This window comes from Cervus canadensis, chromosome 18, assembly GCF_019320065.1.
Source record: "Cervus canadensis isolate Bull #8, Minnesota chromosome 18, ASM1932006v1, whole genome shotgun sequence".
Classification (NCBI taxonomy): domain Eukaryota; kingdom Metazoa; phylum Chordata; class Mammalia; order Artiodactyla; family Cervidae; genus Cervus; species Cervus canadensis.
In genome coordinates this window covers 24,343,130-24,370,364 of record NC_057403.1, presented here as the reverse complement: position 1 = coordinate 24,370,364, position 27,235 = coordinate 24,343,130, and the positions used below count along the sequence as shown (strand labels likewise).

The 27,235-nt window shown below is 51.1% G+C and overlaps 2 protein-coding genes across 5 annotated transcripts; both read right to left on the bottom strand.

Moving 5' to 3' along the window:
* Positions 1-1,161: 1,161 nt before the first annotated feature.
* Positions 1,162-10,528, bottom strand: ECH1 (enoyl-CoA hydratase 1). Of its 2 annotated transcripts, none has more exons than XM_043436813.1 (10): positions 10,373-10,528; positions 9,309-9,510; positions 9,111-9,199; positions 3,217-3,341; positions 3,084-3,132; positions 2,890-2,954; positions 2,239-2,309; positions 2,082-2,153; positions 1,669-1,819; positions 1,162-1,463 (listed from the first exon to the last, which is right to left on the bottom strand). In XM_043436813.1, the coding sequence occupies exons 1-10, from the start codon at positions 10,503-10,505 to the stop codon at positions 1,359-1,361; spliced, it is 1,062 nt and encodes a 353-aa protein (XP_043292748.1). In that variant the 5' UTR covers positions 10,506-10,528; the 3' UTR covers positions 1,162-1,358. The 2 variants fall into 2 exon arrangements, with proteins under 2 accessions (XP_043292748.1, XP_043292749.1); XM_043436814.1 differs by lacking the exon at positions 10,373-10,528 and adding an exon at positions 10,183-10,335.
* A 2,236-nt stretch (positions 10,529-12,764) lies between these two features.
* HNRNPL (heterogeneous nuclear ribonucleoprotein L) lies at positions 12,765-26,703 on the bottom strand. 3 transcript variants are annotated; one of them, XM_043435693.1, is made up of 13 exons: positions 26,606-26,703; positions 22,060-22,178; positions 21,415-21,652; positions 21,198-21,283; positions 20,075-20,171; positions 19,919-19,991; positions 16,500-16,571; positions 16,108-16,388; positions 15,162-15,283; positions 14,694-14,895; positions 13,955-14,012; positions 13,758-13,853; positions 12,765-13,140 (listed from the first exon to the last, which is right to left on the bottom strand). In XM_043435693.1, the coding sequence occupies exons 3-13, from the start codon at positions 21,637-21,639 to the stop codon at positions 13,082-13,084; spliced, it is 1,371 nt and encodes a 456-aa protein (XP_043291628.1). In that variant the 5' UTR covers positions 21,640-21,652; positions 22,060-22,178; positions 26,606-26,703; the 3' UTR covers positions 12,765-13,081. The 3 variants fall into 3 exon arrangements, with proteins under 3 accessions (XP_043291628.1, XP_043291626.1, XP_043291625.1); XM_043435691.1 differs by lacking the exon at positions 26,606-26,703 and adding an exon at positions 24,127-24,411; XM_043435690.1 differs by lacking the exon at positions 26,606-26,703 and adding an exon at positions 24,127-24,414 and having other exon boundaries at positions 16,108-16,571.
* Between the last annotated feature and the right edge of the window lie 532 nt (positions 26,704-27,235).

Sequence of the window (27,235 nt, the reverse complement as noted above, 5' to 3'; positions counted from 1 at the left end):
TCCCTTCTCTTACCAGCTTCACTAGTGACCAACCAGCATCCAGATCATTGGGGCCACACCTGGCGCGACTCAGCTCAGAGCCCCTCTAGGCTGCTTTGCAAAGAGGAAGTGCTGGTGAACTTTGGCCCTTATCAGAGTCCATAAAACCTGACTGGACCTTTGTTAGCAGAGGGAGGGTGAGGCCAGGAGGGTTGGGCAGGGAAAGGCTAAAAGGAGTGGCCCAGAACAGATGGGCAATGAAAAAAGTGAAAGCAGAGAGGAACTAATTGGGTACTCTTGGTACTCTCAGGAGCTGTGAAAAGACCTAAATTTATTGCTTGCCCACTGCATGGCTCTACTATGTACATTGTATTGTATATGTAGTGCTTTAGATCACTGACTTCCAGGGCCAGAAGCTCTGGGTTGAATTCCTTCCTCTGACATTTCTTGGCTGTTTGATCTTGGGTCAGTGCCTTCACTTCAATTTGCCCATTTGTTAAATAGGAGACTATTAATAGTATCAACCTTATAGGGTCTTTGAATCACTAAATTAATAAATATTCAGAATAGGATGTGGCATATACAAGACACCAAATTAATGCTAAAAACTAAAAAGACAGAGGGAAAATAATACTTTGCTCTCATTCCAAACATAAATCCAGGAGGTTTTTTTTTTTAAATTAATTTTTTTTGGTGGTGCCACCAGGCTTGTGTGATCTTAGCTGCCCCACCAGGGATTGAACCCTGGGCCACTGCAGTGAAAGCGCCTAGTCCTAATTCCCCAGGAGGTTGGGATTACCTATGGAAAACTTGAAGTTTAAAGAAGTGAGGCAGTTGGCCCAAGAGTGGGTAGCAGTGGACTCCTGGCCACACTCCAGCACTGGATCACACTATGTTCTGCGGTGAGTGGGTACCAGGCAGGGTAGACTCTGCCCTTAAGCATGAAGCAGGCAGGGGATGGAGAGAACTGTAGCCTTGTCAACCTAAAGGGAGTCACGTGACTTTCTACCAGGCCTGTCCTGCCCACCAACACTCTGAATGGTCATCACCTGCACAGCTCCCATTCCCATTGGTCAAATCTCTATTCCCAACATTCACCACAACTGTGGTCCTTAGAGCCCCCAGGGTCATTGTGCTACCTACTCTTTCTGCCTCGCCTCTCTTTCCAACAAGGACACCGGGTTCTTTACATTGCTTTATTGCTCGTGGGGCAAAGATAAGGCAGGGAGAAATGTGTCATAAAGGTATAAACTGGGAGACTTGAGAAGACAGCAAGCTGGACCATCTTTATGAATCCTCCCTTTCTGTGAACGAGAACACGCAGGCAGGAGGCCAGGCAAAGTCAGACCCCTGCGCCAAGACCTGGGACGACAGGCCTCTCAGAGCTTGGGGAAGGTGACAGTCTTCAGATCCTTCTTCTCTATTGCGGCCTGGACAGACTTCATGATGTCCTTTGTTTGTAGCATGCTCATGTTCCAGGATTTCTGGATAAAGATGTCAGCCGGTAATAGAAAGGATACAGGAAGATTTTTGTTGGACCAATGAAAAATGGGAGGGAAAAAAAAAAAAAAATGGGAGGGAGATAGCAGCGAGCCAATCAGAGGACAAGGCCTGTAAAGGGCTGCTGTCCCCTGACTGGTCACTCAGGGAATCAGAGATGGGTGTGACTGGTTGGATGGAGAGTCTCACCATGTAGTCGAGGCTCTCCTTCACCGAATGGTCGCGGGAGTAGATGAGGTTGATTTTTGTGCCCTGAACCGCCACAGGGCTCTTGCTGGAAATCTCAGCTGCCAAGGTGAAAGCCGCATCAAGCATGCTCTCCTTGTCTGGGAAGAGACGGCTAAGGATGAAAGGAATTTGAAATCAGGCAATCTGAGAAGAGCCCTCCTCTCCCTCCCATGAATGAAGAAGTGGCCAATCGAAGTAGAAAGTGGAAGACAGCGCTGGTGAAATGGACCAATCGGAGCAGGGCAGTAGACTCCAGACCACCCACAGAGAGGAGGCCACTTGAAATCCTGAGTTAGGGTGCATGGGAAGCCAGGGAGCCCCACCAAAGTCTGGCTGCCCCTGAATCCTTATCCAGCACAGGCCTCAGCCCCTACCTGACCAGTCCACTCTCCAGGGCCTCGTCAGCCATCATCTTGCGGGCAGTGTAGGCCAGCTCATTGACGAGGCTGCAAGAGGGCAGTACATGCGAGAGGATGGTATCTGGTTTAGGAGATGCTCTGCTGTCCCCTTCCCCAGGCTCCTCTCACCCACCTCTGGTTCCCGATGACTTTGGGCAGTCGCTGCAGGGTTCCCACATCTGCCGCCAAACCTATGTCCACCTCCTGGGGGAAGCGATAGTGTCAGTGCTTGGTTTCTGCCCAGTATTGTCCCCACTGCGGCCTCAATGCCAGCGAAGCTCTGCATTTACCTCAGAGTCCCACCACACTCTCACCTCGGAGACGCCCCTCCCAAACACCCCTTTTCATTCCCATCCACATACTTTTGCCCATATAGGTTCCTTTGCTCTAGAATATAGCTCACCTTCCAATGCCTCTGTCCTCCCAACTCTTTGAAGTCAGCTGCATCTATCTCCAGGAAAAGCCTTGCCCTGACCCCCTCCATCCATGAGCTCCATCCTGCCTCCCACCCCCTCCAGAGTTGACTCCGGCAAAGCCCTCACCCTCTTCCCCTCCCCTACACCTTGACTCACTCTTGACCTCACACTGACTGCATGACCTCCCCCTGATGTCCCCCACGGCCAAGTTTTACTTTTCAAGGTTCAATTCTAACTCTTCCATGAAGCCGTCTAGGCTCACTCCCACCCCCGTAGCTTGCTCCATCCCTGCTCTGACCTGGCTCTGACACTCATTTCCCAGCCCTCAGTAGGACCCAAGGGAGCAGAAGCTTGGGAGAATGGCTCACCTTCACTTGGAAGAAAGAATCCCGGGTACCGTATCGGATGTCACAGGCAGTGATGAGATCCACTCCTGGGAAGTAGAGGCCAGAGACACTAAACCACCACAGGACTGACCCACCCCCACTCCCAGACCATGGGCTTGCACCCTGGGGCAAAGTCTAACTAGCAACAGATCTGGGGTGGGTGGGTTCAGACTCACCTCCACCAATGCAGCCTCCATGGATGGCGGCGATCACCGGCTTAGGGCACTGGGAAGGGACAGAAGGGGTAGGGTCAAGGCTGGTCTGGGAGCAGCATGTGGGGGGGACACCCTGCTAGACTCCCAGAGTCACCTTCTCGATGACGCTGAAGGTCTCTTGGTATCTGGTGAGGAGGCTACGGAGGTACCAGCTGATGCGAGCCGTGTCGTCACTTGGGGGCTGAAGGAGCTCTGAAGCCATGTCCGTGAGGTCGATACCTGGTGAAGAGATGTGGGGAGGCTCACCTAGCCTCCCAGGCCCTACCCATTGCCCCGACTAGAGGTCATAGGCCAGGCAAACCACCACGGTGGAGAAAGCAAGTCACACAGGACTTCTGGAGGGGTCGCATTTGGGGTGTGAAGGCAATACAAGTGAACATGTATTGAGTCTCTGCTCACTTTAGCCTCACAGTGATCCTTTGAGGTAGGTTCCATTACTATCTCCATTTTATCAGGGAAGAAACTGAGGCACAGGGAGCTTACGTCGCTTGCCCAAGGTCACCCTGGCTTGTGTGCAGTGGAACTGAGGTTTCAAACCCAGAACCATGCAGCTGGCTCTGGGCGGTAAAGAATCTGCCTGCAATGCAGGAGACCCAGGTTCGATCCCTGGGTCAGAAAGATCCCCTGGAGAAGGCAATGGCAACCCACTCCAGTATTCTTGCTGGAAAATCCCATGGACAGAGGGGCTGGCTCCTCTGTGGACTGGGCTACAGTCCATGGGGTCTCAAAGAGTCGGACATGACTAGAGCAACTAACACTAATTTCGTCAAAGGTGGTAATGTTTCCTGAGATGGGGAGGTCAGAAATGGAGCAATCTTTGTCACTCCAACCTTAAGACAATCCCAAGTCCGACCTTTTCCTCCACTGACCTGCTCCCACAGTCTGTTCCCCGCACGCAGCCGCAGGGCCCTTGTGATTACCTCAGGGCCCTCTCTTCTTCCCATCCATCCCTCTCATATAGAATAAAATGCGAGGTCTTACACCAGGACCTCTGCACAAGCACCATTTCTAACCTATTCCACTGGGCACGCAGGCCTCCACCAGCTGTTGCAACAATGCGACACATTCCCCTCCTGGGACCTTCATGCCTATTCCTCCCTCTGCTTAGAGCAGCCTTTCCCCAGCAGTGGTCTCAAGACTGACTCCATCACACTGTTCAAGCCACAGGGCAAAGTCTACCTCCTCAGGGAGGCACCCCCCCGCCCGCGGCTCCATAGCAGCCTGTCACCCTTCACCTCCTTTCTCTGCCGTGCCTCCCACACTGCCCGCTTGTTATCACATAATTGCGTGCCTGTCTCCCTCTCTAGGATGTGAGATCCATGAGCAGAGGAGCTTGTCTGCCACACACACACATACACATGCATGGGCACTTGCGTACGCGTAAGGAGTTTGGCTTTTTCCCTACCACTCTATCCCCGTGCCTAACACAAGCTTAGTACACAGCAGGTGCTCAATAAGTGAACAACACAGACAACAACCTCTGCCCCCAGGGGGCTGCTCTTCTATGGGGGAAACAAACAAATAAGAAAATTCATTTTGTCCAGTGGAGAAAAGTACTAAAAAAATGAAAGGAGGGAAATGGAATGGAGTGTGAGTGTGTGTGTGTGCGCGCACGCACATGTGTGTGTGCACATGCACACACCGTGTGCAGTGAGGGCTGTTGCAGTATTAACTGGGGTGGTCAGGGACCCTCTCACATTAACTGGGGTGGTCAGGGACCCTCTCGCATTAACTGGGGTGGTCAGGGACCCTCTCGCATTAACTGGGGTGGTCAGGGACCCTCTCGCATTAACTGGGGTGGTCAGGGGCCCTCTCACTGAAACGGTGGCATATGAGTAAAGATCTGAAGGACCAGAGGGAGGGAACTGTACAGATATCTGGGATAAGAGAGTTCTAAATGTTAGGGACAGCCAGTGCAGAGGCCCTATGGTAGGAATGCCCCTGATGCCTGCGTGAGGACCATGGAGGAGGCCAGCGAAGTGGAGCAGAGTGAGCAAGGGGAAGAGCAGGAGGAGCCAAGGTCAGAGAGGTGACAGAGGCAGACTCTGTGGGGCCCTGTGGGCCAAAAGGAGGACTTGGCTTTGGCTCTGAGTGAGGTGGAGCTACAGGATGGTTCTGAGCAGAATTTTCTTCTTCCTGAGGTTAATCATTCTCATCCTTTCGCTTGTTTGAACAGCACAATTTGGCAAAGCTGGAAAAATCAGTCCCACATTCGGCCACACCCCTGACCCTCTATAGCTTTGTGGCCTTTGCAGCTTGTTTAAATGAGCGAGAACAGAGTGTTGACTCAGGGTAGGTAGAGCTGAGTTTGTGCAAGTTAAATATGAGTAGGATATAACCCCAATTATCCTTCAATTAAAAATAAAGTAGGGCTTCCCTGGTGGCTCAGTGGTAAAGAATTCGTCTGCCAATGCAGGTGACACAGGTTCAGTCCTGGGCCAGGAAGATCCCACATGCTGTGGAGCGACTAAGCCCGGGAACCCCAACTACTGAACCTGCACTCTAGAACTCAGGAGCCAAAATTACTGAAGCCCTTGCACCCTAGAGCCCGTGCTCCACAACAAGAGAAGCCATCACGATGACAGGCCCTCATAGAACAGCTAGAGAGTGGCCCCTGCTCGCCACAAGAGAAAAGCCTTTGCAGCAATGAAGACCCAGAACAGCCAAAAATAAATAAATACAATAAAATTATTTTTAAAAAAGAAAAAAAAAGATCTCCTCTGTGTGACCTCAGCCAGGTCACTCCATCCTCTGGGTCTTGGGTTTCTGCTCTGAAAATTGAGGCTAAAATCCTCCCGAGAGCTCACGGGGCTGCAAGGATTCAAGAGGCAGAGCTCATGGCAGTTTGAGCAGTGCCTGGCATGTAATGGCATCACAATAGTTCCTATTATTATACACTCCATCTCTGCCAAGGCTAGAACTGCCTGCATCAGTCTGCAGGCATCTGCTGGCTTCCACACCAGGTCTGAGAAGCTTGTATGACTCAGTGGGAACCACGCTTACTCCCAGAACAAGCTCAGCTCGGCGACTTGCAACACCTCCTCCCACTGGCTTTGCTGGTTTATCTGCCCCACCTGGATCTGCAGACATGGGTGGTTGTCTGCAACCCCTTGGAATAAAGGGCCCCAGATCATGGTACAAGGCCTTTCCCCTCCAGAGCCAGAACTCATTCTTGAAGAGTCCCCCATCTCGTTCCCTGGGAACCTCTAAATGTTTCAGATCTCATTCACCATCACAATTAAGTTATTCATCATCATCAAGAATAACAGCTACCTCAATAAAAGTTTCACATGAATTAACATTTGGTGCCTGTTAACTCGTTTAATCCTTGATGCACTGATGAGGGGGGTGATGAGTTGCTAAGTTGTGTCCGACTCTTTGCAACCCCATGGACTGTAGCTTGCCAGGCTCCTCTGTCTATGGGATTTCTCAGGCAAGAATACTGAAGTGGGTTGCCGTGTCCTTCTCCAGGGGACCTTCCCGACACAGGGATCGAACCTGTCTCTTGCCTGGCAGGTGGATTCTTTACCACTGCGCCCATGGGTGCTCATAGCATCTCCCTTGTCTTCAGATCAGAAGCTCACAGAGAGGTGACGGTGTGTGGAGGTGGCAGGGGTGGGAGTTGGCTGGCTACTGGGCCAGGAGTACTCTGAATCAGCTTGCCACACACCTGGGCCATAGTCACTTAGTGGTGAAGGGCAAGGATTCTGCAGCCAGGCAGCCCACATTCAAAAATCCCAACAGTGAAGACTGGGCACACTTCTTCCTCTCTGTGGGTCTCAGTTTTCTCATCTATCAAATGGGGATGATGACTGAGCTTGTTTCACAGGGCTGTGGTGAGAATTAATTAACATGTGTAAAGTGCTTGGAGACACTCCACAAATATAAATAAGTCTGGACTGTTTTTTTTTTAATTAGTAGTTTCATTCCATCTTTAAAACTGCTAATTAAACTGCATGTCTTCTTTCTGGCCTTCAGGTTGAAAATGGGACGAAAGGGGCACAATCAACGGAGAGCTGAAAGATGAGGTTCAGGCCTGGCACAGCTAGAGATGAACCCTCATCCTGCACTTCATCAGGATGAGGGGTCAGAAAACAGGCTGTTTCCTATTTCAAGGTCAGTGTCACCCAGGAAGGGGTCGCTGAATGCTGAATGGATGAACAAAGAAATGAAGGAGAACAGAAAAAGAAAACCAGAGACATGCGAAGATGTTACAGAGGAATAGAAAGACCAGAGGAAACACAAGGAAAGAGAGGAAACACAAAGAAATACGTTTTTTTTGTTTTTGTTTTTAGAAATACATTGTTTAATGTCCAGTCTTCCCCAGTGAATTAGGGGCAGGGCCTGGGACCATCTCAGTCACCACTGGGTTCCCAGCACTGGGCTGGGCCTTGTGCAGCAATCAGTGAATGTGACCCTTCACTTCTGGCATGGAGTCTCCCACAGATGCCAGCTATGTGCCCTAGGGGAACAAGGTCCAATTACCTGAAGGCACCAAGCAGATTCTAGAAGAAGGAACCAGCCAAGTGACTTACCTGTTTTTTTAAAATTTAACCTGAGTACAGGGTGAAGTTGTGCCTGAAGAACCATAGGACAAGAGCCCAGGGGGACCTCAATTGGTGGAAAATGAGGGGGGAAAATTCCAGAAAGCAGACAGCCAGAAAAGGGAGCCCCAGATTCTGTGTATGAGCTCTGCCTAAATCTCTATAACAAGAGACCCATGAACCAGACCTACAGCCCAGCAAAGAGATTTAAAAACTGACATCAACTTAGCTGCTAAAACAGGAGATTCAGCACTCTGGAATTACGTAATAGGATCTAGAATTTCCACATTATTTTCTCTCATAGTCCAACTTCCAGGATACATGCAACCCAACCTTATTCCGAAAACAAAGAAACAGGAAAATGAGACTCATTTTTTCAAGAGAAAAGGTAATAAACAGAAATTGACCCCAAGGCGGCCCTGATGTTGGGATCAGGAGACAAGATTTTAAAAACAGCCATTGGAACCATGCTCAGTGATGCAAAGAAAAATATGATTGTGATGAATAAAAAGATATGAAACTTCAGCAGAAAAATGCAAACTATATTTTCAAAAATGGAAATTTGAGAACTGGAAACTATAATACAGGCATATCTCATGTTACTGTGCTCTGCAACTCTTGGTTTTTTTACACTTGAAAAATTTTTTAAAAAATCACTAGATGGGTTTCACAGAAGAAGAGAGATGACAAATGAGACAATGAACCTGATCAATGGAAATTATCCAACCTGAAGAATAGACTTGTGGGATAAGCAAAAGATCCAATAGACATTAACAGAAAATCAGTTCATGTAGGTTCAAAATTAATTGCACAAAAGCATGTGTTTTTTTAAAAAAAGGTTTTGGCCACTTCATGTGCAGCTGGCAGGATCTTAGTTCCCCAACCAGGGACTGAACCTTTTCACCTGCAGTGAAAGCAGCAAATCCTAATCACTGGACTGCTAGGGAATTCCCAGAAAGCATGTAATTATCACAACACATTTTACTGACACACAAAAAAAGACTGAGAGGTTAAGAGGTCAAGGCCATAGATTCAGCGAGAAAACCCAGACTTTAGAGCCCGTGATCCTGTCTTTTGTTGGACTAATTTCTACAATTGAAAATGATTTAAGTAGAACTTCCCTGAGTAAAAGGTGGCGCTAGTGGTAAAGAACCCACCTGCCAATGCAGGAGACATATGAGACATGGGTTTGATCCCTGGGTCAGGAAGATCCCCTGGAAAAGGGCACAGCCACCCACTCCAGTATTCTTTCCTGGAGAATCGCTATGGACAGAGGAGCCTGGTGGGCTATAGTCCACGCGGTCGCAGAGTCAGACAACTCAAGTGACTTAGCATGCGTATAAAGCAGAATTTAGAAGCTGCTTAAAACCCTAATTACGAAGCATTATTCTATTCCCAGGAGCAGGGGAGACTGGCAGGGGTGGGTGTAGAGAGCACCTGGTACCTGAAGTGAACATTTTTCCTGCACCAGAGATCACCACCGCACGACAGTCAGCATCTTCTGCAATCTTGTTGAAGCATACCACCATCTCTCTGTGGGGGGCGGGGAGAGGAGGGAGGGCTCTGTCTGGGTGGGAATCCCCTGCCCTCAGGCCCTCCCCTGCCCAGTCCCTCAGCCCCTGCCTCCTCGTGCAGGCCAGACCTCCAAAAGGCCTTGTTCATGGCATTTCTCTTCTCAGGCCGGTTTAGTTGCACATGCAGAATGTGTTTCTGGGCAGCTGTCACCCGAAGGGACTCATAGCTGTGGCCTGGGGCTTCCTCTGGGGCTGCTTTGGAGGCTTCCTCTTGTGCAAAGGCACTCATTGGGCGAAGGTTGAGACCCAGGTTGGTGGAGGCTGTCAATCCTGGGGAGACAGAGGTAGGAAGAGCCTTTGATGACCCCGAATAGGGGGCACAGCACCTTCAAGAGTAGAGGGTACACATCTCAGCTGACACTAGGTTGGGGGACACAAGCCTATGAGAGGCCTCAGTTTAGGGGATACAGACTTTAAGATGGGCTTCCCTGGTGGCTCAATCAGTAAAGAATCTGCCTGCAATGCAGGAGGACCGGTTCGACTGCCCTGATTAGGAAAATCCCCTGGGAAAGAAAATGGCAACCCACTCCTGTATTCTTGCCTGGGAAATCCCATGGACAGAGGAGCCTGGAGGCCTACAGTCCATGGTGTCACAAGAGTCAGACGCCACTGAGTGACTAAAGCACCACCACCACCAGACTTTAAGATTCAGGTGCACTTATCAGTGGCCTCAGCCTGAGGATCACTTCAGACCCATGATTGTGGTGCATGCTAAGTTGCTTCAGTAGTGTCTGACTCTTTGCAACCCTCTGGGCCATAGCCCGTTAGGCTCCTCTGTCCATGGGATTCTCCAGGCAAGAATACTGGAGTGGGTTGCCCTGCCCTTCTTCAGGGGATCTTCCCGACCCGGGAATCAAACCCGTGTCTCTTAATCTCCTGCACTGGCAGGCAGGTTCCTTACCACTAGAGCCACCCAGAAAGCCCTGTGATCGTGGTACTCACCCCAGACTGAGTACACTGAGCTGTCAGCGAGCCAACTGTAAGACATAAGCCCTTTGGATGGGGGCACATAGACCCGTAAGTTTAATAAGGGGTTCGAACCCTGCGTGACCCTGGACAGGCCTCCCCGTCCGATTGTCGCGATGACAGCACGACAGCTCAACGGAAGCCCAGAGATCAAGAGGTAACTCACGCCGGGTAAGCAAGTCGCCGAATCGCCGAAAGGCCGCAAACGCTACCGCCATCACTACTGACTGGTGGGTGTAAGGCGACGTGAGTAAGCTATGGGGGCGGGCACAAAAGGCCGCCATGTTTGGTGAGGGCATCGAAGCCGCAGGCTGACCGCGGAGATGATCCCCCCCTTCCCGCCATCTTTATCAAGGGCAACCGGAAACAGTCTTCTAAATTCGCCGGCCGTTAGAGTGATTCAGCTGAAACATTTAACCCAGTAGGAACCTGGCCTAAGAAAATAGTTCACACTGCTTTTGAATATTCTGTACAAAGTTCACCACAGCTGTTTCATAAAGGAGAACCTGGAGACAACTGAATGTCCACGGGCATAATGGAGTAATAACTGCCGACCTCCAAGTTTGCAATCATGCATTTGTACCATATTAACTAAAAAGGAAAAAATAGTTTCCACCGAAATTATCCACATAAGGGAATGGGAATACAGACGGGCCAGCGTTAAACTCTGTGTAATCTAGATTGCCACACGCCACCCAAAGAACCCGGTTCTCCTGCATTGCCGGAGGATTCTTTACCGACTGAGCCACCAGGGAAGCCCATCTTCAAGTCTGTATCTCCCTAAACCAAGGCCTCTAGTAGGCTTGTCGGGTTCGGGGTGGGGGTCTTACTGTTACATCTACCTCCTCACTTGCTCAGGGTCGTACTATTTTACATTTGTATGCAGAGGAAACCGGCTGCGGAGAAGTCACTAGTTAAAGGTCTCTGGCCTTCAGGAGTGCTAAAGAGGGTATTTATATGTAGAGTAAGTACATGTCAAAAGTTTCTTTCAAAAATAAAATGACTTTTGAAAAAGCTAGTTAGCCCTAGAGTATTAAAACAAAACAAAACAAAACAAAAAACTGAGGCTTCCCTGGTGGTCCAGTGGTAAAGAATCCGCCCTGCTATGCAAGGGACAGGTTGGATCCGTGGTCGGGTTAGATTCCACATGCCATGGAGCAACCAAGCCCCTGGCCACTATTTCTGAGTCAGCACGCTAGAGCCTGTGTTTTTTTCTTTTTCTTTTTTTTTAAGTGCTATTAAAATGCTTAAGTATGCTCTTGTAGGAGGTGAACAGGTGTCCCTGACACACGGGATTGAAATGAGTCTTTTGCTTTTTTTCTCCTTTTGGCTGCACCCTTGACTTGCTAGGCAAGTCCTACTTTGTCTTCTTCACATGTCAGATGGTAAAGCTCTTTTGGAATGCAGAGAACTGTTTGGTTATCTGGAACCACTAAGCAGGTACCAAGACTTGAGAGAAATTTAAAGAGGTAGTACATTTAGTTAGGTTGGTATAAAAAGATGGTTGTGAAACGATTGAAGGCAGAAGGGGGTTGACAGGATGAGATGATTGGATGGCATCACGGACTCAATGGACATAAGTTTGAGTAAACTTATGCACAGGCTACCTAGGAAATATAACTGTTAACATGGGATGAAAGCTGAGTGCTGGGGGTCAGAGTGGGTATTTACTTTTTACCCAATTAGCTTAAAACCTAGATTTTGTAAGTTACAGCTGCAAAGTGACTGTAGTGTCTCCTTGTTTAAAGGTTCTGTCTAAAGTTTCAACCTTGATGAAGCAGTTTATCTGATGTCACTTGACTTCAATAGATACTGTTTAAAAACTCTACAGGAAATCCCCAAAGTGGGGATACAAACACATACAAGTGGGGGACACACATACCCAAGGCACTGGACTTTGTTCCTGCTCACCACTATCAGGGAATATCAAGTAGTAATTGAACATACCCTTTAATCCAGCAATTCCACTGCTAGGAATTTGCTTCTAGATCTCAATCAGGGAAGTTGGCTAAGAAGTTTTGTGTAAAGATATGCATCACAGTCCTGTCTGCAGTACCAAATCATCGGAAATTACCTTCACGACAAACTATGACTCATCCACACATTAGGAATACAGATGAGGTTGCTCTGCATGTGATATGAGATCACTGTACAGTACAATGCATTTTGTTAAAAGACACACAAATTGGAAAACTTCCCTTGTAGACAAAAAAAATCATAAACTGTTTTAAAGGGAATGGGAAGAAGACTTTCACTTTTATCTGAGGTTTTATTTTCCAACCTTATAGAAAGGCAGGTATTTACTTTTTAAGATTAAGGCTTTCTTCTTTCACCTATATTCAGCTGGATTGGGTAGGTACGGTCCACGAGGGATGCCGACAGGTCTCCCAGATTTTCCTCAAAAGACTTAGAATTCCCAGCATCACCCCCAACCCACAGCTCTGACCCACACTGCTCCTCAGAGCTGGGTTCGTCCATCTGGAGAGGCTGCAGCTGTTCCTAGCCACCCTGCCCGCCTTCAGAAAACTGAGTGGGAGGGAAACAGACACACCCCAGAATCCCAGAAAGTGACCTTTATTTTCCAAACAATTTTATTGAAATGTGCCAAGAGTACATGGGCAGCACAAATGTATGAACAGGAAAAAAAAAAAAAATCACATGTACAGTAATTTTTAAAAAGTGAAGGTTAATCTTGGGAGATATCAGTTCCCCTTCCCCTCCCCCTTTAGACTTCCAGCCATTCCATTATGGTTAAAGCCTCTACTAAACTAGCATTTAAAAAAAGGAATACAGGAACATTTGCAGAAAATAAAAAAAACAGCATAAAAGAAAGAAATGTTTTCCTGCTCAGATGGGACTCTTCTTAGGCACCTAATTAGGAAGCGTGCTGAGCGGTGGAGAAACACAACTTCAGAGTGTACGGGTATGGCCCATCTGTAAGAGAGGAGAGAGATGTGACTGGGCCCCTTTCCGGAGGCTTCGCACCCCCTGTGTGCTTGGGGCCACCCTCTCCACCCCCAGTGGCTTGGGGCCACTGTTTTCCTGGTTTTGCACACATCTTTTTCTGCAATTCAGGGGTCTAACTCATCCTTGCCAGTTTTGAGATTCAAAAACAAGCCAAATACACAAGGCATTCCTCCTCCTCTTCCGTAATTGCAAGAAGGATCCCATTCCCAGCTCTTTAGCTGGTGCACGAGGATAGGCCTGCCCAGGAACTGGGTAGGGGAATTTTACCTGCTGGCTAGTACAGCTCCCTTTTCCCTGGGTATTATGTGAGCCAGCCTCTGACGCACACAGAATGCCAGTTCCCTGGAGGACAAGCCTAAGCAACTCCCAAGCTGGCAGAGTGGGTGGCAGCAAGCAGCTAGGCTGGCCCTCCCATGTGGAACAGCAGGCTGCTCTCCTGGAGACCAGGTCCCACCTGCCCGTGTCAGTGACAAGGAGGAAATCTCTGGGGCCCTGTCTTGATGGCAGGAATGACGGATCTGGCCGGAAGCCAGCCAACCCACTAGGCCACAAGGGGGATGACTGCAGGACACACAGATACTCACTTGGGTTTTTCATCTGGTAATGGTTCAGGAAGCCCAGAGTCTCCAGGGCATCACTCTTGGATTCCCACTCCAGCAGTCCAGAGGAGCTGCGTTCACCTGATGGGAAAACGAAGGTTTTAGGCTGACCTGAGCAGGAGCCAGGGAGCTGCCTGTGTACCACCAGGGAACGGTGGAGGTAGGCGAGGCAGTTCACTCACTTTTGCCTGAGAATACTTTCACAGAAGATGGCCGCTTCACTCCCAACTCATCGCAGATCTGCAACACAGAGAGAAAACAGACTCAGGAACACAAGAAGTGCCACATGGTGGAATGCAAGCGCACAACCGAATACCTGAATTTTTCTGGACAAGGAGTTAGCTTTTCTCACACACTCTTAAAGGTGTCCCTATGATCCCCCTCCCCGAAGACTGTACATCACTCTATTATGTTGCCAAACTGCTTTTTAAATTCCCATCTTCAGCTGTAATTTGGGTGTGTTGCAGGTACTGGGTAAATGTTTGCTTAACTGAATAGCAACACCTCAGGCCAGAATAAGGCCCAAAGTCCAACCCAGCAATCAGACTCCCACCCTTCCCTGAAGCTGCCTGGTTCCCTCTGAGGGCACTGTAATGGGACCCTCCCTTCTACTGTCATCTAGGCCCCAGAGGGGGCCAAGATTGAGCTCCAATCACCAACCTACCATCTAGACAAGGAGGAATCTTTCACAGCAAATGAATAGCCACTCTAGCTTGCCAAAGATGCGAAGAGCATAGCAAACTCCACTGATGCTGGATGTTTCGTGCCATTCAGAGCCTTTCTTGGTCCCTGCCATGTTCCCAGCACCCAACCCAGAGCCCAGGAGAGTGGCAGCTCAATAGATATTTGTTAAAAAGAAAAAAAGAAAACGGATGACCTCCTCAGATGGCTGTGCTGAGGGACCAACTCCACAGCACCCACCTCAAAGAAGTTCTCTTCAGTCACCTCCAGAGGGGCATTGAAGAAGTGTAGCACATTGCTAGGGTGCTGGATGCGGTTCTTGGCTGCCTGCTCTGGAGTGGAGAACCGATTGTTCCTTGATTCACTGAAGTCTTTGTAACTGCAGGACCCGTCTTCTAGCCCATATGACTGACCGGGCATGATGGCTGGTTGCTTGGAGACACTGTCGGAGGGAAGGGGAGCCCCCTGTCAGACCTCAAGCTGTCCCCCTCCTACTGTGGCTTTCCCATCTGACAGCACTGTGTGCCTTGCAGGGCCCTGCTCCACACTGAAGAGAGGCCGACACGTCCACCACATCCAGCGCCAACCCAGCTAAGCACTTGGCTGCTCTGCGCGCCTGACCCCTGTCCAGAGTGGGCTCCACCGCCCTCCCCCTCTCCTCAGTCCCTCTCTCCACACTGCCCAAGCCCACAGAGACTGGGCACCTACCAGACGTTCAGCTTCTGCCCAAACATGAAGTTGTTGTTGAGGTGAGTGATAGCCCGGTCCACAGCATAGCCATCAGCCATCTCCACCATGGCAGCCCCCGGCTTGCTTTTCATGAATTTCACCTTGAGAAGAGCAGTCACAGTCAGCACCACTGGCCAGGAACCAGAGACCCTTCTCCTGACCCTGCTCTGGATTTAGGCTTCTATCTCCTCACTTGTTAAGACACGCTGGCCTGGCCCACAGCAAGTGCTGAGCCCACTTGGGCAGCAGAGACTCACTTGGCAGTGTTTTCCTAATGGCAGGACCCAACCCATGGATGGGTCATTTAATGAAGCACAACAGAAAAGCGGCCACAGGGGGAAAAAAGCACCTACTCCAATCAACACAGAGTACGTACAATTACTGAGTTGTGGTTGTTACACAAACACTGAAAACAGTAGTGTCAGCTAGGAGCCTTGCTTCCACAAAGGCATGTGAAACTGGACAAATTATTTGCTACCCCCCCCCCATGCTTTCAATGCCCCTGCTTGTCTCATTAAGGATTCTTATAATGAATTTAAGCAACTTACAGCACCTTTAACAGCGTCCTGATACAGCAAGAACACCTGACACGTGCTAGCTGCTATTATCATCAACAGGCTAGGTCAGGGGGTGCAAAGTAAAAGGCTTTCAGGACCCAGATGGGTTTGACAGCGGGAACAACCTAGTCTCAGGTCAGCAGTCACCAGGCAGCCCCAGTCAACTGTTACCCCTGGTAAGGCAGAGGGCTCAGTGTTGCTGTTATCACCTGAAGCATTCCAGAGAAAAGCCTTATTACCCTCTCTGGACCTGCTTGCTTCTAAAGAGGCTCCTGCCCGCTCTTTGCTCACTGAGGGGTCAGAAGATCAGGGCCTCCCTTGGGCCTGTCAGGTCTATTAGGAAAACAGTGGACCTAGCAGAAGCTCACCTTCTCCACATTGCCATACAAGCAGAAGACATTGAAGACCCGGTCACAGTTCATCTTAGATTGATCCAAGCCATAGACCATGAGCACAGGGCTGTCGGCGTGGGGGCCATACTCGGGTGGTGGGGGAGGGGGTGGGGGGTGCCCATACTGGGGGCCGTAGCGACTTGGGCCCCGGCGGTGACCCCCCACTGGTGGGCCCATCCTTCTCCCTTCGTAGTGAGGTGGGGGGGGCCCGTAGCCCTCATCATGGTAATGGCTGTGGTACCCACCGTGGGGCCCTCCTGGGGGGTGGGAAGGAAAGAGAGGGAGGACGGGTGAGAATTTGCGTGTCGGGCGGCGGGCAGGGGCACATGAGCCACGGGAGTCCACGGAGGGGAACCCCCTGCCCTCACCATATTCTGCGGGGTGATCTCCCAGTAGAGGGGGCTGCCTCTGGCGTTTGTTAGGGTTGCTGCCAGGGTCACCTGTAGACAGAGAAAACAGTTAAGAGGCTGACTTGGAAATGGGCATCTCCCTCCCTCCTGACTGCAGGGGATAGTCTGTGTCCCTTGGCTCCTGAGGGCCCGGGCACCGGCCTTTCCTTCCTCAATAGGGTTACTGGGGCGACCTTCCCAGGGCCGGATCCAGGGTTGGCATGAAGCCCAGATCTCAAGACTGGAGCCCACCATCCCTCCCCCCACCCCTGCCCACTGCAAGCAGGTTGCTTTCCTTTCTCAGTGAAGGATGAAGCCAATTCTGGACCTCTCATTTCCCAGAGCTCTGACAGGAAGGTCAGCTCTTGGGCCCTCTAGGAAACTTGCAGCCACTATGGAAGCTGATTGGGGGCCAGGAACAGCTTTCTAAAATAACTCCCAAAGAAGGGAAAGGAGTTAAGTGCTATAAAATAACTCAGGAACGAGCAGAAGGGTAAAATCAGGCCCTTGAAGCCCCAAGATTCTAGGAGTGCTAGGGCCCACTCTCTAGAGAGGATTTTCTCAATTCTGGTCCCAGTCACCGCGCCCCACCCCCCCATCATGTTCACCCCAAGGAGAGGGACTGTAGGCAAGGACAAACAGGGCATCATCAAAACCAGTTCAAATGAGCATCATGTACAAGGCATCAACATTCTCAAGACAATGGCGCAGATCCACCCTGCCCCATCCCCAGCTACAGTTGATAATCGCTACCTTAACTTAGCACTTGAAATGGCAGACACGGTGCTAAGCACTTTACAGACAGACATCATTGTTTCTTAAATTCCTCACAACAACCCTATGAGGTAGGTACTAATATTTTTGCCCCATTTCACATATAAGGATAATAAGCACTTAATTTTTAACTGAGCAGTTAAGACACTTTGGCCCAAGGTCACAAAGCAAGTTAGTGGCTGAGCCGGGATTTGAACCCAGGCCTGGCTGACTCCAAAAACCCAGGGCTTGGGGCCACTGCCCTTTCCTGCCACCCGGCCTGGGTTTTGTTTTCCAACAGTCATTACAAAGATGGAAAAAGGCTACTTACAGCAGAAGTACAGAGTACAATGTCCATTTGTCACAAAAAACAAATCTGTATTTTCTCTTACCATTGGACGCTTCAACAGTGAGTTAGCACAGTTCTGAAAGATGGCGTCCCACCAAACATACACTGCGACCCTGCATCACATGGTTTTACAGTCATAAATACAAGTTACGGTACACATCCGCTACAATTTTTTTTTTTTAAAAGAATTGTTTTTAAAGTCAATGTCTCGATTAAGTCAAAAAATGGCTCACAGATGTTCTGTCCTCAGAAGATACCAGAAAAGTGGAAAATAAAGGTGTATGCAGTGGGTAGTGTCCCTCCGTGTTGTCACCTCCTCACATTGTGTGCTGCAGTGCGGTGCTTCTGGCTGTGTAGCGCTCCGTGTGCGTGTCTCCTGGTTGTAAGGTGTGCCAGTGGCCCCACTATGCCCGCACTGTTGGCCTTGGGAGCACGCCTGGTTACCCGCCAGCAGGTAACTGTGTACCTCTGAGCTGTTTGGTTTTAGGTCTGTTTTGGCTTTTTGATTTTTTTTTTGCTGTTGTTGTGGTTTTTTTTTGGTTTCTGATCTCCAGCTGGTGCAGATTATGTTGGCAGCCGATGACTGCAGAAAAAAAAAATATCAAAACACAAAAGAAAAAAAAAAAAAAAGAAGGCCCTCCCCAAACCAAAGGACTTAAAAAACAAACAAACAAAAAAAACCAAACCCACATGGCGAGGAATGGAGAGGATCCTATTGTCTTGGAGGCCCATGGAATCTACTTCAGTCTATGAATCGTTCTCCGAAAAGAGCGCCGCTGGCTGGCTGGGAGAGCTCTGTTCTCTGTGTTTCCTACTTCTGTGTACATTTTCGGGTTCAAGTTTGCTTGGATTTTGACTTTTTTTTTAATGTTTAGTAAAAAAGCAGTGTCTGCTGCCATGTTGCGTCTCTTTCTTTGTCTCTGTCTGCCTCTGTCTCTGTGCTTGTAGCTGTTCCTTGGAGCGCGGTGTGGTGGTGTTCTTGATGTAGTGAGCTCAAGTCTGCGGCTGTTTCTGGGGACGTGGTGGAGGCTGCGTGTTCTGTTCTCTCCAGGAAGAGCTAGTGGTTTCTACCCTGTGTGTTGGTGAGCAATGTGCAGAGGCAGAGCCGCTGAAGTCTGGTTCCCGAGGGGGTGGCGAAGCACCGCCCTCACTCCAGGTCACCTCATCAGCTCTCGTTTTTTTTTTTTTTTTGACCCCGGGCCTGGGGGCGGCCAAAGCTGAGAGGCATCAAAACCAATGCACAGCCAGCCCCTGCCACTAGCCCCTGCCGGTCTGCACATCTTCTATTTATGTTCCTTGGAGAAGAAATGGTTGGTTGCCGTGTTTCTGTTAGCAGTCATGTAATGCCATTGCCCGCTCTGGTACATTCACTTGGTCACCAATTTGCCTCTGATCTCTGGAGGGGCAGCCTGCCCCACAGCGCCCATTGTGAGGGTCCTGGGGAAGAGTCTAGCCCACCCGGCCCACGGCTTCCCAGCGGCAAGGGCAAGCAGGACAGGCCTGCCTAGGAACAGGAGCCTCTGGCTTCCCAAGGCCGGTGAGATGTCAGCGACCAGCCACCTCCCTCAGCCCATGGTCTAGTCCAAACAATCAGAACAAAACAGAAACAGACGGGTGGTTTGGCTGAGGGGGTGCTGCTGTTTTTCAAAGGCAATGCTCCACCTCTCTCTCCTATCCAAGGCAAATCATTCTTGAGAGATTCTAGGAAGAGGGTTGTCCATTTGGGCCCCCTGCAGAGATGTTGCATCCCCTCTACAAGTGAGGCAAGGCATGCCTGCCCCTCTCCAATCCTGGGCGTCTGAACTCCACAAGGTCAATTTGCTCAAAGGCTCTGCTGCAAAGGCCTGGGAGCCCTCATCACCTTCCCCACCTCTTTCCACACAAGCAGACCCTGTCAATCGTGGACAGCAAGAGGGCCATTCCTGGCCCAGTGAGAACAGAGTCAGTGACCCTAAGCAGGCTCCGAGAAGGTAAGCAGCAGAACCCGTCTGGGAGCTGCTACTGGTTTGTAAGCCATTGCCAGGGCCTGTGTTCTGTTCCCCACCCCACCCAGGCCTCTGCCTTGACCCTGCATCCTCAGTTGCATCAAAGGGCCGCAAGCAGCAGCTAGGACCTAGAGGCCCCTTATTCACCCTCTTCCACAGGAGTGCATTCTCCAAGAGCTGATCCTTAAGGCCCTCCCATGTCCACAGGGAGCCCAATGGCATTACATAACCCTGAGCCCAGGTCTATGAAGTGCGCTAGTCAAGTGAAGGCAGGGCGGGTGTGTTTAGAATAAAGCGGCCATCAGGATTACCTTGTCCACTGAGATTGGGGTTTGTGTAGTCCCAGGTATCCTGATCATTCTTGAACACGTTTAAGCGCGTAGGCTGCAGGGACAAAACAAAGCCTGAGGTCAGCCGGGCCCTAGGCTCCCCTGAGAGCAGGCCAGGGCAGCCGTCCCCAGACCTACCTTTGCATACTCTATCTTCAGAGTGCAACAGCCTGAGTAGATGTCAGCCCCATTGAGGGAGGCCTTAGCTCGCTGGGCACTCTGCACAGAGTCAAACGTGAATCAAGTTAAGGCAAAGTCCCATCCCAAGAGCTTTTCAGAAAGAGCTCAAGTTGGGCCAAACAGGAATGAGGGCAAGGCAGCACTCAAAGACAGCTCCAAGTGGGCTCTGGGGTGAGCTCACTGCCCAGAGCCACTCCTAGAGACAGGTAGAGTGCTGCACTGATGCCCAGACATTGGCTAGAGGTCTTCTATGACTTATACTCCACCGCACCCTGCCACCGGCAACTCAATATCAACCTTCTCTGCACATCAAAGGTCAAACCACCTTCTTCAGCCCAAACCTCCCCTCTCATGCTACATGTCTTGACTAAGCCTGAACATCTGAGATGTCAATGAGATTATGTTCCTCTCCTGAAAAATCCATCAGTGAGCTCCCTCTGCACCCTGATCCAAGCTTTACCCCACTGCCTGGCCACCCTAACTTCCGATGTCGTTAAGGGACCCTGTTAGCTACTCCTCAGTGGTCAGATTGTCTGCTTTCTCCAACGCTAAGCGCCTGCCCACCTGCAGACCTCTGCAGAGGTGGTGTCCTCAGTGGTGCACGTGTCAGTTCCCACCTCCACCTGAAAACAGGATGTCACTTCCTCACAGACCTTCCCAGAACCTCTGTAAATTCTTTCCCCTTATAGCTCATAGCATGTTCTTCTTTCCCTTCACACTTTAAACTCTGCACTGCACTTTCACACTACACAATTAACCCTTAAACGTGGGTGTGTTTTAGAGACATCTATCTCTGTGCAGTTGAAAACCAACATATTTAACCAACTACAGATAACCTACTACTGGAGTATGCACTTAGTAAGTGAAATTCACCTTAAGAGGATCCACAGAGTTCAAGCCTGTGCTGTTCAAGGGTCATCTGTTTACATGTGGTTGTTTATTAACTAACCCTCCCAGGAGACCATGGGCTCTATGAAGGCATCTGGCACAAGGCAGGTATTCAGGAGACACATGCTGCTTGAAATCACGGACTCCTGTGAGCTCCCATCTCAAGGAGCACCCATTTCCCAGCAAAGGATATTCCACCATGGCCTGGACGCCATTCTTCCGGAAAATCACAATTCTCTGGACAGGACCACAAGGATTACAGATAGTATAAAGAACATCCTGTAAAAACCAAAGATGGGCAAGATGAAAAGGCACCAATCAGTCTGACTCACGGGAGAGGGAACAGGGAGAAACTGCAGGAGAGAGACTGTATAGAAGGAGAACCTCAACAAATAATTGCTGGCACGCACCGTGGTAATGGAATAGATGGGGTTCAGGATGGTAAAGAGAAGCACACTGTTGACGCTCCGGGAGTCATCTGAGTCTCCGGGACGGGAGATTTTCTGGCTGGTAGAGTAATTGACAAAAGCTGGGTGGCCTGCAATGTAGATCTGGTTGTCGGCTGCGTAGTTCACGGCGTTGCAAGCCCCCAACACATCTTCAAACTCCACCAACGCTTGTCTCTTTTTAGGCATCACCACCACATAGCTGGCAGAGAGAACACAGGTTGCAATCTTCTTAAGGGGATGGAGACGATGAGAGTCAGAGGACAGCCTCGACCTTCTGTCAGCTGGTTGCTCCCTGGCCTCTTGAGTGCTCTGTGTCCTGTCATGGCATCCTGACCTGTACCTTACACCCCTTGCCATAAATGGCATGGCAAGCAAAAGGTGTCTGCAGCTTTGGCATTCTTTGGCACAGAACTTGCTGTAACTTATCCAAAGTACAATGGCTAACCCCAGGAGTAGTGGAGCCCCAGGACCTAGCTAAAGGAACCTGGACTGAAATTGAAATAGTCAGTCAGGTTACTTCCAACCAGAAACCCGGTGACACATAGGACACCAAGGAGTTAACTCATCTGAATACCCAACCCCAACCCCTGGCCTCTGACTGAGTACCTGATGGGTCCAAACTCCTGCAAGGCCTCCACAAGGTCAGCTTCCACCACGCCGTCAATCAGGCCCCTGATGTGAACAACTGGGGAGGCAGGGGTTTTATGCGGGTCATCGTAGTTCTCCTGAGAAAGAGAGCAAAACCAAGACTTTACTTTCTGCTGTACAAGATGGTGGCCTACTGGCTTCTGCACTGTTGGGGACTCAGATGGATAAAACATTTGCGTGTCACCCAGGAAGGACATACATGGCAGACAATAAGGAACAACAATTCAACCAATCATCCCAAAAGGATTCTGGGTCAGCAGAGCAGGCCTAAGTGGATGGCCACTTGCCTAATGGCTCTCACTGTAACTTCTGAAGATGACAAAATGGAAGATGAAGCAAATCTCAAGCCCCATCTTATTAATACATTCTTCCCAGAACCAATCTCCTTCAACTGACCAAAGAAATGTGGGAAGAGTGGCTTGGAAAGGGGATTCTTCTGCTGTAGCCTGAACCAGGACATTCCCTTTCCATTCACCCCAGCTTCTTTGCCCACCCTCTATAGGAGGAAGCTGCCATCACCACACAGCCAAACACTGCTGATCCCCATCACTCATCCCCAGGTCCAGCAGGTGCTTCAGACACTGTGGCATCCAGGCCAGTCTTGACTGCCTCTAGTCTTTACTCTCCCACCAAAATCTGTATTGAAAAATACTACCTAGACCAAACTAAGGAAAAGCAGGATGAGGAAAGTTAAAAAAAAAAAAAAAACCAACACCAACAAAACGCCAACCTGTATCACTAAAAACCAGGACACTTCCCTTCCCAGGGGAAGTATTTTTCCATCCACAGACAAAAGTCTCTGAGAATCAAGAGGAAAGTTAAGCTTCTCCATCTCTCCTGGGCTCTGGGCCCAGCCTCCCTTCTGAGAACCACTAGGCAGAAGCCCATGTAACAGGGGCAGAATTGGATTCTATTTCAGGAATGAACCACACAAACCACAGGCACCACACCCGCCTGAGGTTACCGGCTCAGCGATTTGGAGTTCCACAGCGCTCATCAGTTCTAATCCCAGCTGCTCCCTAGTTTAGCTACAAAATCAAATGTGTAACAGTAATACCCTTCTTTATCTCATAGGCGAGTGTTAAGTATTGAGATACCTTTATTACGCATGCAATGAAACTTCTCGCACGGTTTAAATGCCTGTAAATCACAGTTACAGAGCACCACTAAACTCTGAAAAACCCTGCAAATGGCTGAACCGGACAGGATCTCATGAACTTCCAGGAAAGAAAACATTGGCTTCAAGCCAGGAGTAACAACTGGTTGTTTTTTCGACGTAGGAGACTGAAGAGGCTGAATCCCTTCCAAAGTGCCCACCCCTCAGGGAACATTTTCGTTCATCAAACCTACCGCACCCATTTAACCCCAGAAACTGTAAGCAAACTTGTGATGACTCCAAAGCATGGTTCAACTTCCAAATATCTAAAAAAGGTCTTTCACAACTTTTTTCTTCCGGTTTTCAATGTCCACAAAATGAGGCATACTTTGGTCTGGGTAAATACTCTCAAGTACATCAATTTTCTGTATTGACACAAACCATAACGATACAAAAACTAAACAGCGTTCGGGCATAATACCCAACTCAGTCGCGTAAAAGGCCACCACCCACCAGTTCCCGCTCAGGCGGTCACCCCCCCATCCCCCCCACACAACCGCCCACGAGGCCCGGACAGGATAAGTGCGCCTGCGCATAGGGCCAGAGACGAGAATGATAAAAGAAAAAAACGGCCCGGCCGCGTGCCCGGCCCCCACATGCCAGCCCGCGACGCCTGCGCACTGCGCCACCTGCAGCGCGAGCAGTTTCCTCCTCCCCCCCACCACCTCGCTCTGTATAGAGCGCGCACGCGCAAGCGCTTGTCCTCGCGCAAACCCCGCCGTTTGCCCAACGCCTGCCCCTCCCCCACCCCTTCTACAGAGCGAGGGCCTGGGCGCGTGCGCACAGCCCCCCAACAGATAAATGCCCTCAAAGTGAGAAAATTTCCCTCCCTTCCCGGCCGTCTCCGGCGTCCAGGACCCTGGCCTCACCCCGCCGCCACCGCCCGCCGCCCCGGCTCCTCCGCCGCCGCCGCCGCCGCCTCCATGCTGGTCGCCGGCGTTGTCAGTCTTGAGCCGTTTGGGGGCCCGGCCGCCCTCACTGCCGCCGCCGTAGTAACGGCCACCGCCGCCTCCGCCGCCCGCCGCCGCCATCTTCACCATCGCTCCGGACCGCCTCCTCTGCTCGTCCGGCTGCTGCCTCTGCTCCAGCCGCCGACGCCGCTTCTCCGCCCGGGGCAGCAGCCTCCGCGACATGGCGGCGCAGAACCCGCCTCCCCCCGCCTCTCATTGGGGGAGGGACACGCCCGTCACCCGCCGCCCCCACCCGATAGGGGGAGCCACTGGTCCCGCCGCGGGGGGAGGGGAAGCCTCTATACGCCTTGCGCGCCTACTGGATAAAGCGCACGCCCTTCTGCAGGAGTGCCCGCCCTCGTTTGTCTGGGACACTCCTTATAGGCGAGAGCTTTCTGCCAGTCATTTCTCTGGCCCCGCCGCCTTAAAATAAACTCTAACTTGATTGGTTGGATTTTTGGCACGGCATGGCCTCCTTTGGAGTACCTGATAGGAGCAGCACACCCTCACTGTCAAAAGCCCCGCCTCCTTCCCACTTTCATTGGCTTTTCTCGCTAATCCATCAAACCAAAAGCCCCCTCAGTCTTCCAGTCACGGTTACTACCTCCCCGCGCCTCTCCGCAAGGAGACAAGGCGGCCCCTCCCTTGGCTTCTCTCCAATGGCTACTGCAGACGCCGATCTTCTGCTAGACGCCCGATTAGTCAATTGAGAGTGGAAAAGAGTCCTCTCACTAGATATTAGGCCCACTGGTGACCCCTGATTGGGTGAAAAAGGGGAACCCACTTTGGCGCAGTCTACGAAAGGATCGGGGCCGAGGACGCATGCGCGAATCGCGCTCAGGCACCTCCGGAGGCGGGGCGACCCTCCAGAGGAGGGAAGGCCTGGAGAAACAAGAGTGTGTGTTGAGTCCTTTGAGCAGCACCGGCAGGGTAGACTCTTAGAAGGGCAATTGCCAGTGCAGCTCTGTACCGATCCCTATCTCCTATTCCTCTCCATTGCTAACCTTCACAATATCAGAGGGAAAAAATTTTTTAAACTCAATCTGACCCTTTCCCTCAGTATTAAACCATTTGCTGCTGCCGTCTGTCTTATGACCCTGTCCAATTCGCCCGCGTCCTTTCACCACTTCACTTCTAAATTCAACCACAAATAACTCCTTTTAGTTTGCAGAAAGGGAAGAATCTTTCTCGCACCTCTCGATCTATGCCCGAGCAGGCTCTCGAACTAGAACACTTTCATCCACTATCCCTTCTGCCAGAATTAGGGGTTAAAATTCTAAAATTTCTCTTCGTGCTCTGTTCTCCCTGAAAAGCGTTCTTGGCCCTACCATCCCAGACCCTCGGTTTCCCTCATGATAACCCCTGATCGCTCAGGCCAACGGTTTTCACTCGACAGTCCTTACTATTCTTGGTTGCCAGTTTGGGGAATGCCCTTTTTCGTAGCATGGAAGTGCTTGTGTGGTCTGTGTGTTGGTCTTAGTTGCCCCCCACCCCGCCCGCCACCAAACGCCAGGCACAGCACCCGGCACAGTGCTAGCTAGCTACTCGGCAAAGGCGAGCAGTTATAGTGTCCTAAGTGTCCGACGGGCCTCATTTCCTCTGGGACTACCCCCGCAGAGAACACCCTGGGTTGACCCTAGGATCCCGCCCAAAGAACTCTTTAACCGTAGGGAGCTGTCTGCAGGGGGCGGGGTGGGGAGCGAAGGGGAGAAGAGAAGGAGAGTGGAGGAGGGGACAGTCGTGGGAAATGCGGGAGACTTCCCCCAAAGAAGATACGGAACCTTTCCACTCGGGCGAAAGGGGCTTCCCGAAATAGGGTGTCCTCGTGGAAACAAGTTTGAAATGGGGTCAGTGGCACTAAGAGAGTGGGATCGGCTTGGTAGCTCTGTGAGTTTGGGGAGGTGAAAGTTGGGGTAGGCTGATCCGGATATAAGTCAGCTCTCAATTACCCCGGAAAGATCCGAAGGGGCCAGCCAAAAGGAGACGGGGGACTGCGCAGCGCCTCCAACACGTGATCCGAGCGACGGAATTAAGGCAGGGCGGGTCTGACTGAAGGGCGGGGTCGCCGAGGTCCGGACGTCAGAGGAATGCGGTGGGGGGAGGGGGAGAGAAGGGGCCCCTCCCCTCCCCGCCCCCGCGCCTGTCCCGGACGCCCCTCGCGCCGGCGCGCGCCGACGGGACGCGGCGGAACCGTCCCCCGCGCGACACGTTCCAGGCCGCTCGCCCCCTCGAGCGCGTCCACGGCGGGCGGCCGAGCGGCCGCGTTATCTGCACCCCGGAGCTCCCAGCCTCCGCCCCTCCCCCACCCGTTGCACGCGGACCGCGGCCGCGGGCCCGGGGCGGCGCCTCCCTCGGATCCCCCGGCACCCCTCCCAGACCCCTCGCCCCCAGCCCCTACCAGTTCGGCGGCGAGCCTGGCCGGCCGTCCGAGATCGAAAAGAGAGCAGACACTGGGAAGTTTTGGGGGAGGGAGGGGCGGGCCTTAAAGGGACCACGACCTTTTTCCAGCCGGGGGAAAAAGAAACGTGGGGGGGTTGTTGCGGGGGGAGACCGAGAGTTGCCCTGCAATTGAATGGAGGAAACAACGCAAAAAGAGGATGGGAAGACTCCGCGTCCCTTTTACGCAAACAACCCCAATCTCTCAACACCCGCCCCACATCCCTCACAGAAAGTGGCACTGTTGTTTGGGAATCAATGCCTCATTGCTCCTGGTCAGCCAAGTGTTGTGTTGGGTGAGGTGAATGTTGGGGTGCTCGTTATACAGACGGGGAAATGAGCTCAGGGGACGCTAGTAACTAACCCAGGATCCCACCGCTTGTAAGTGGCATATATAGAAGAATTTGCCGCAAAGACGTGTAACTACTGCAGTGCCTGTTACGGTTATGGCGTGGGGGTGAGGTGGGGCTGCAATATACCCTGGAGGTTAAGAGCATGGGTCCCGGGGTCAGACTGTCAGCTTTCAGATGTGGACGGTGAACCTGCTAGCTCTGTGGCGTTGGAAAAGTGATTTCGCATTCTGGAGCCTCTG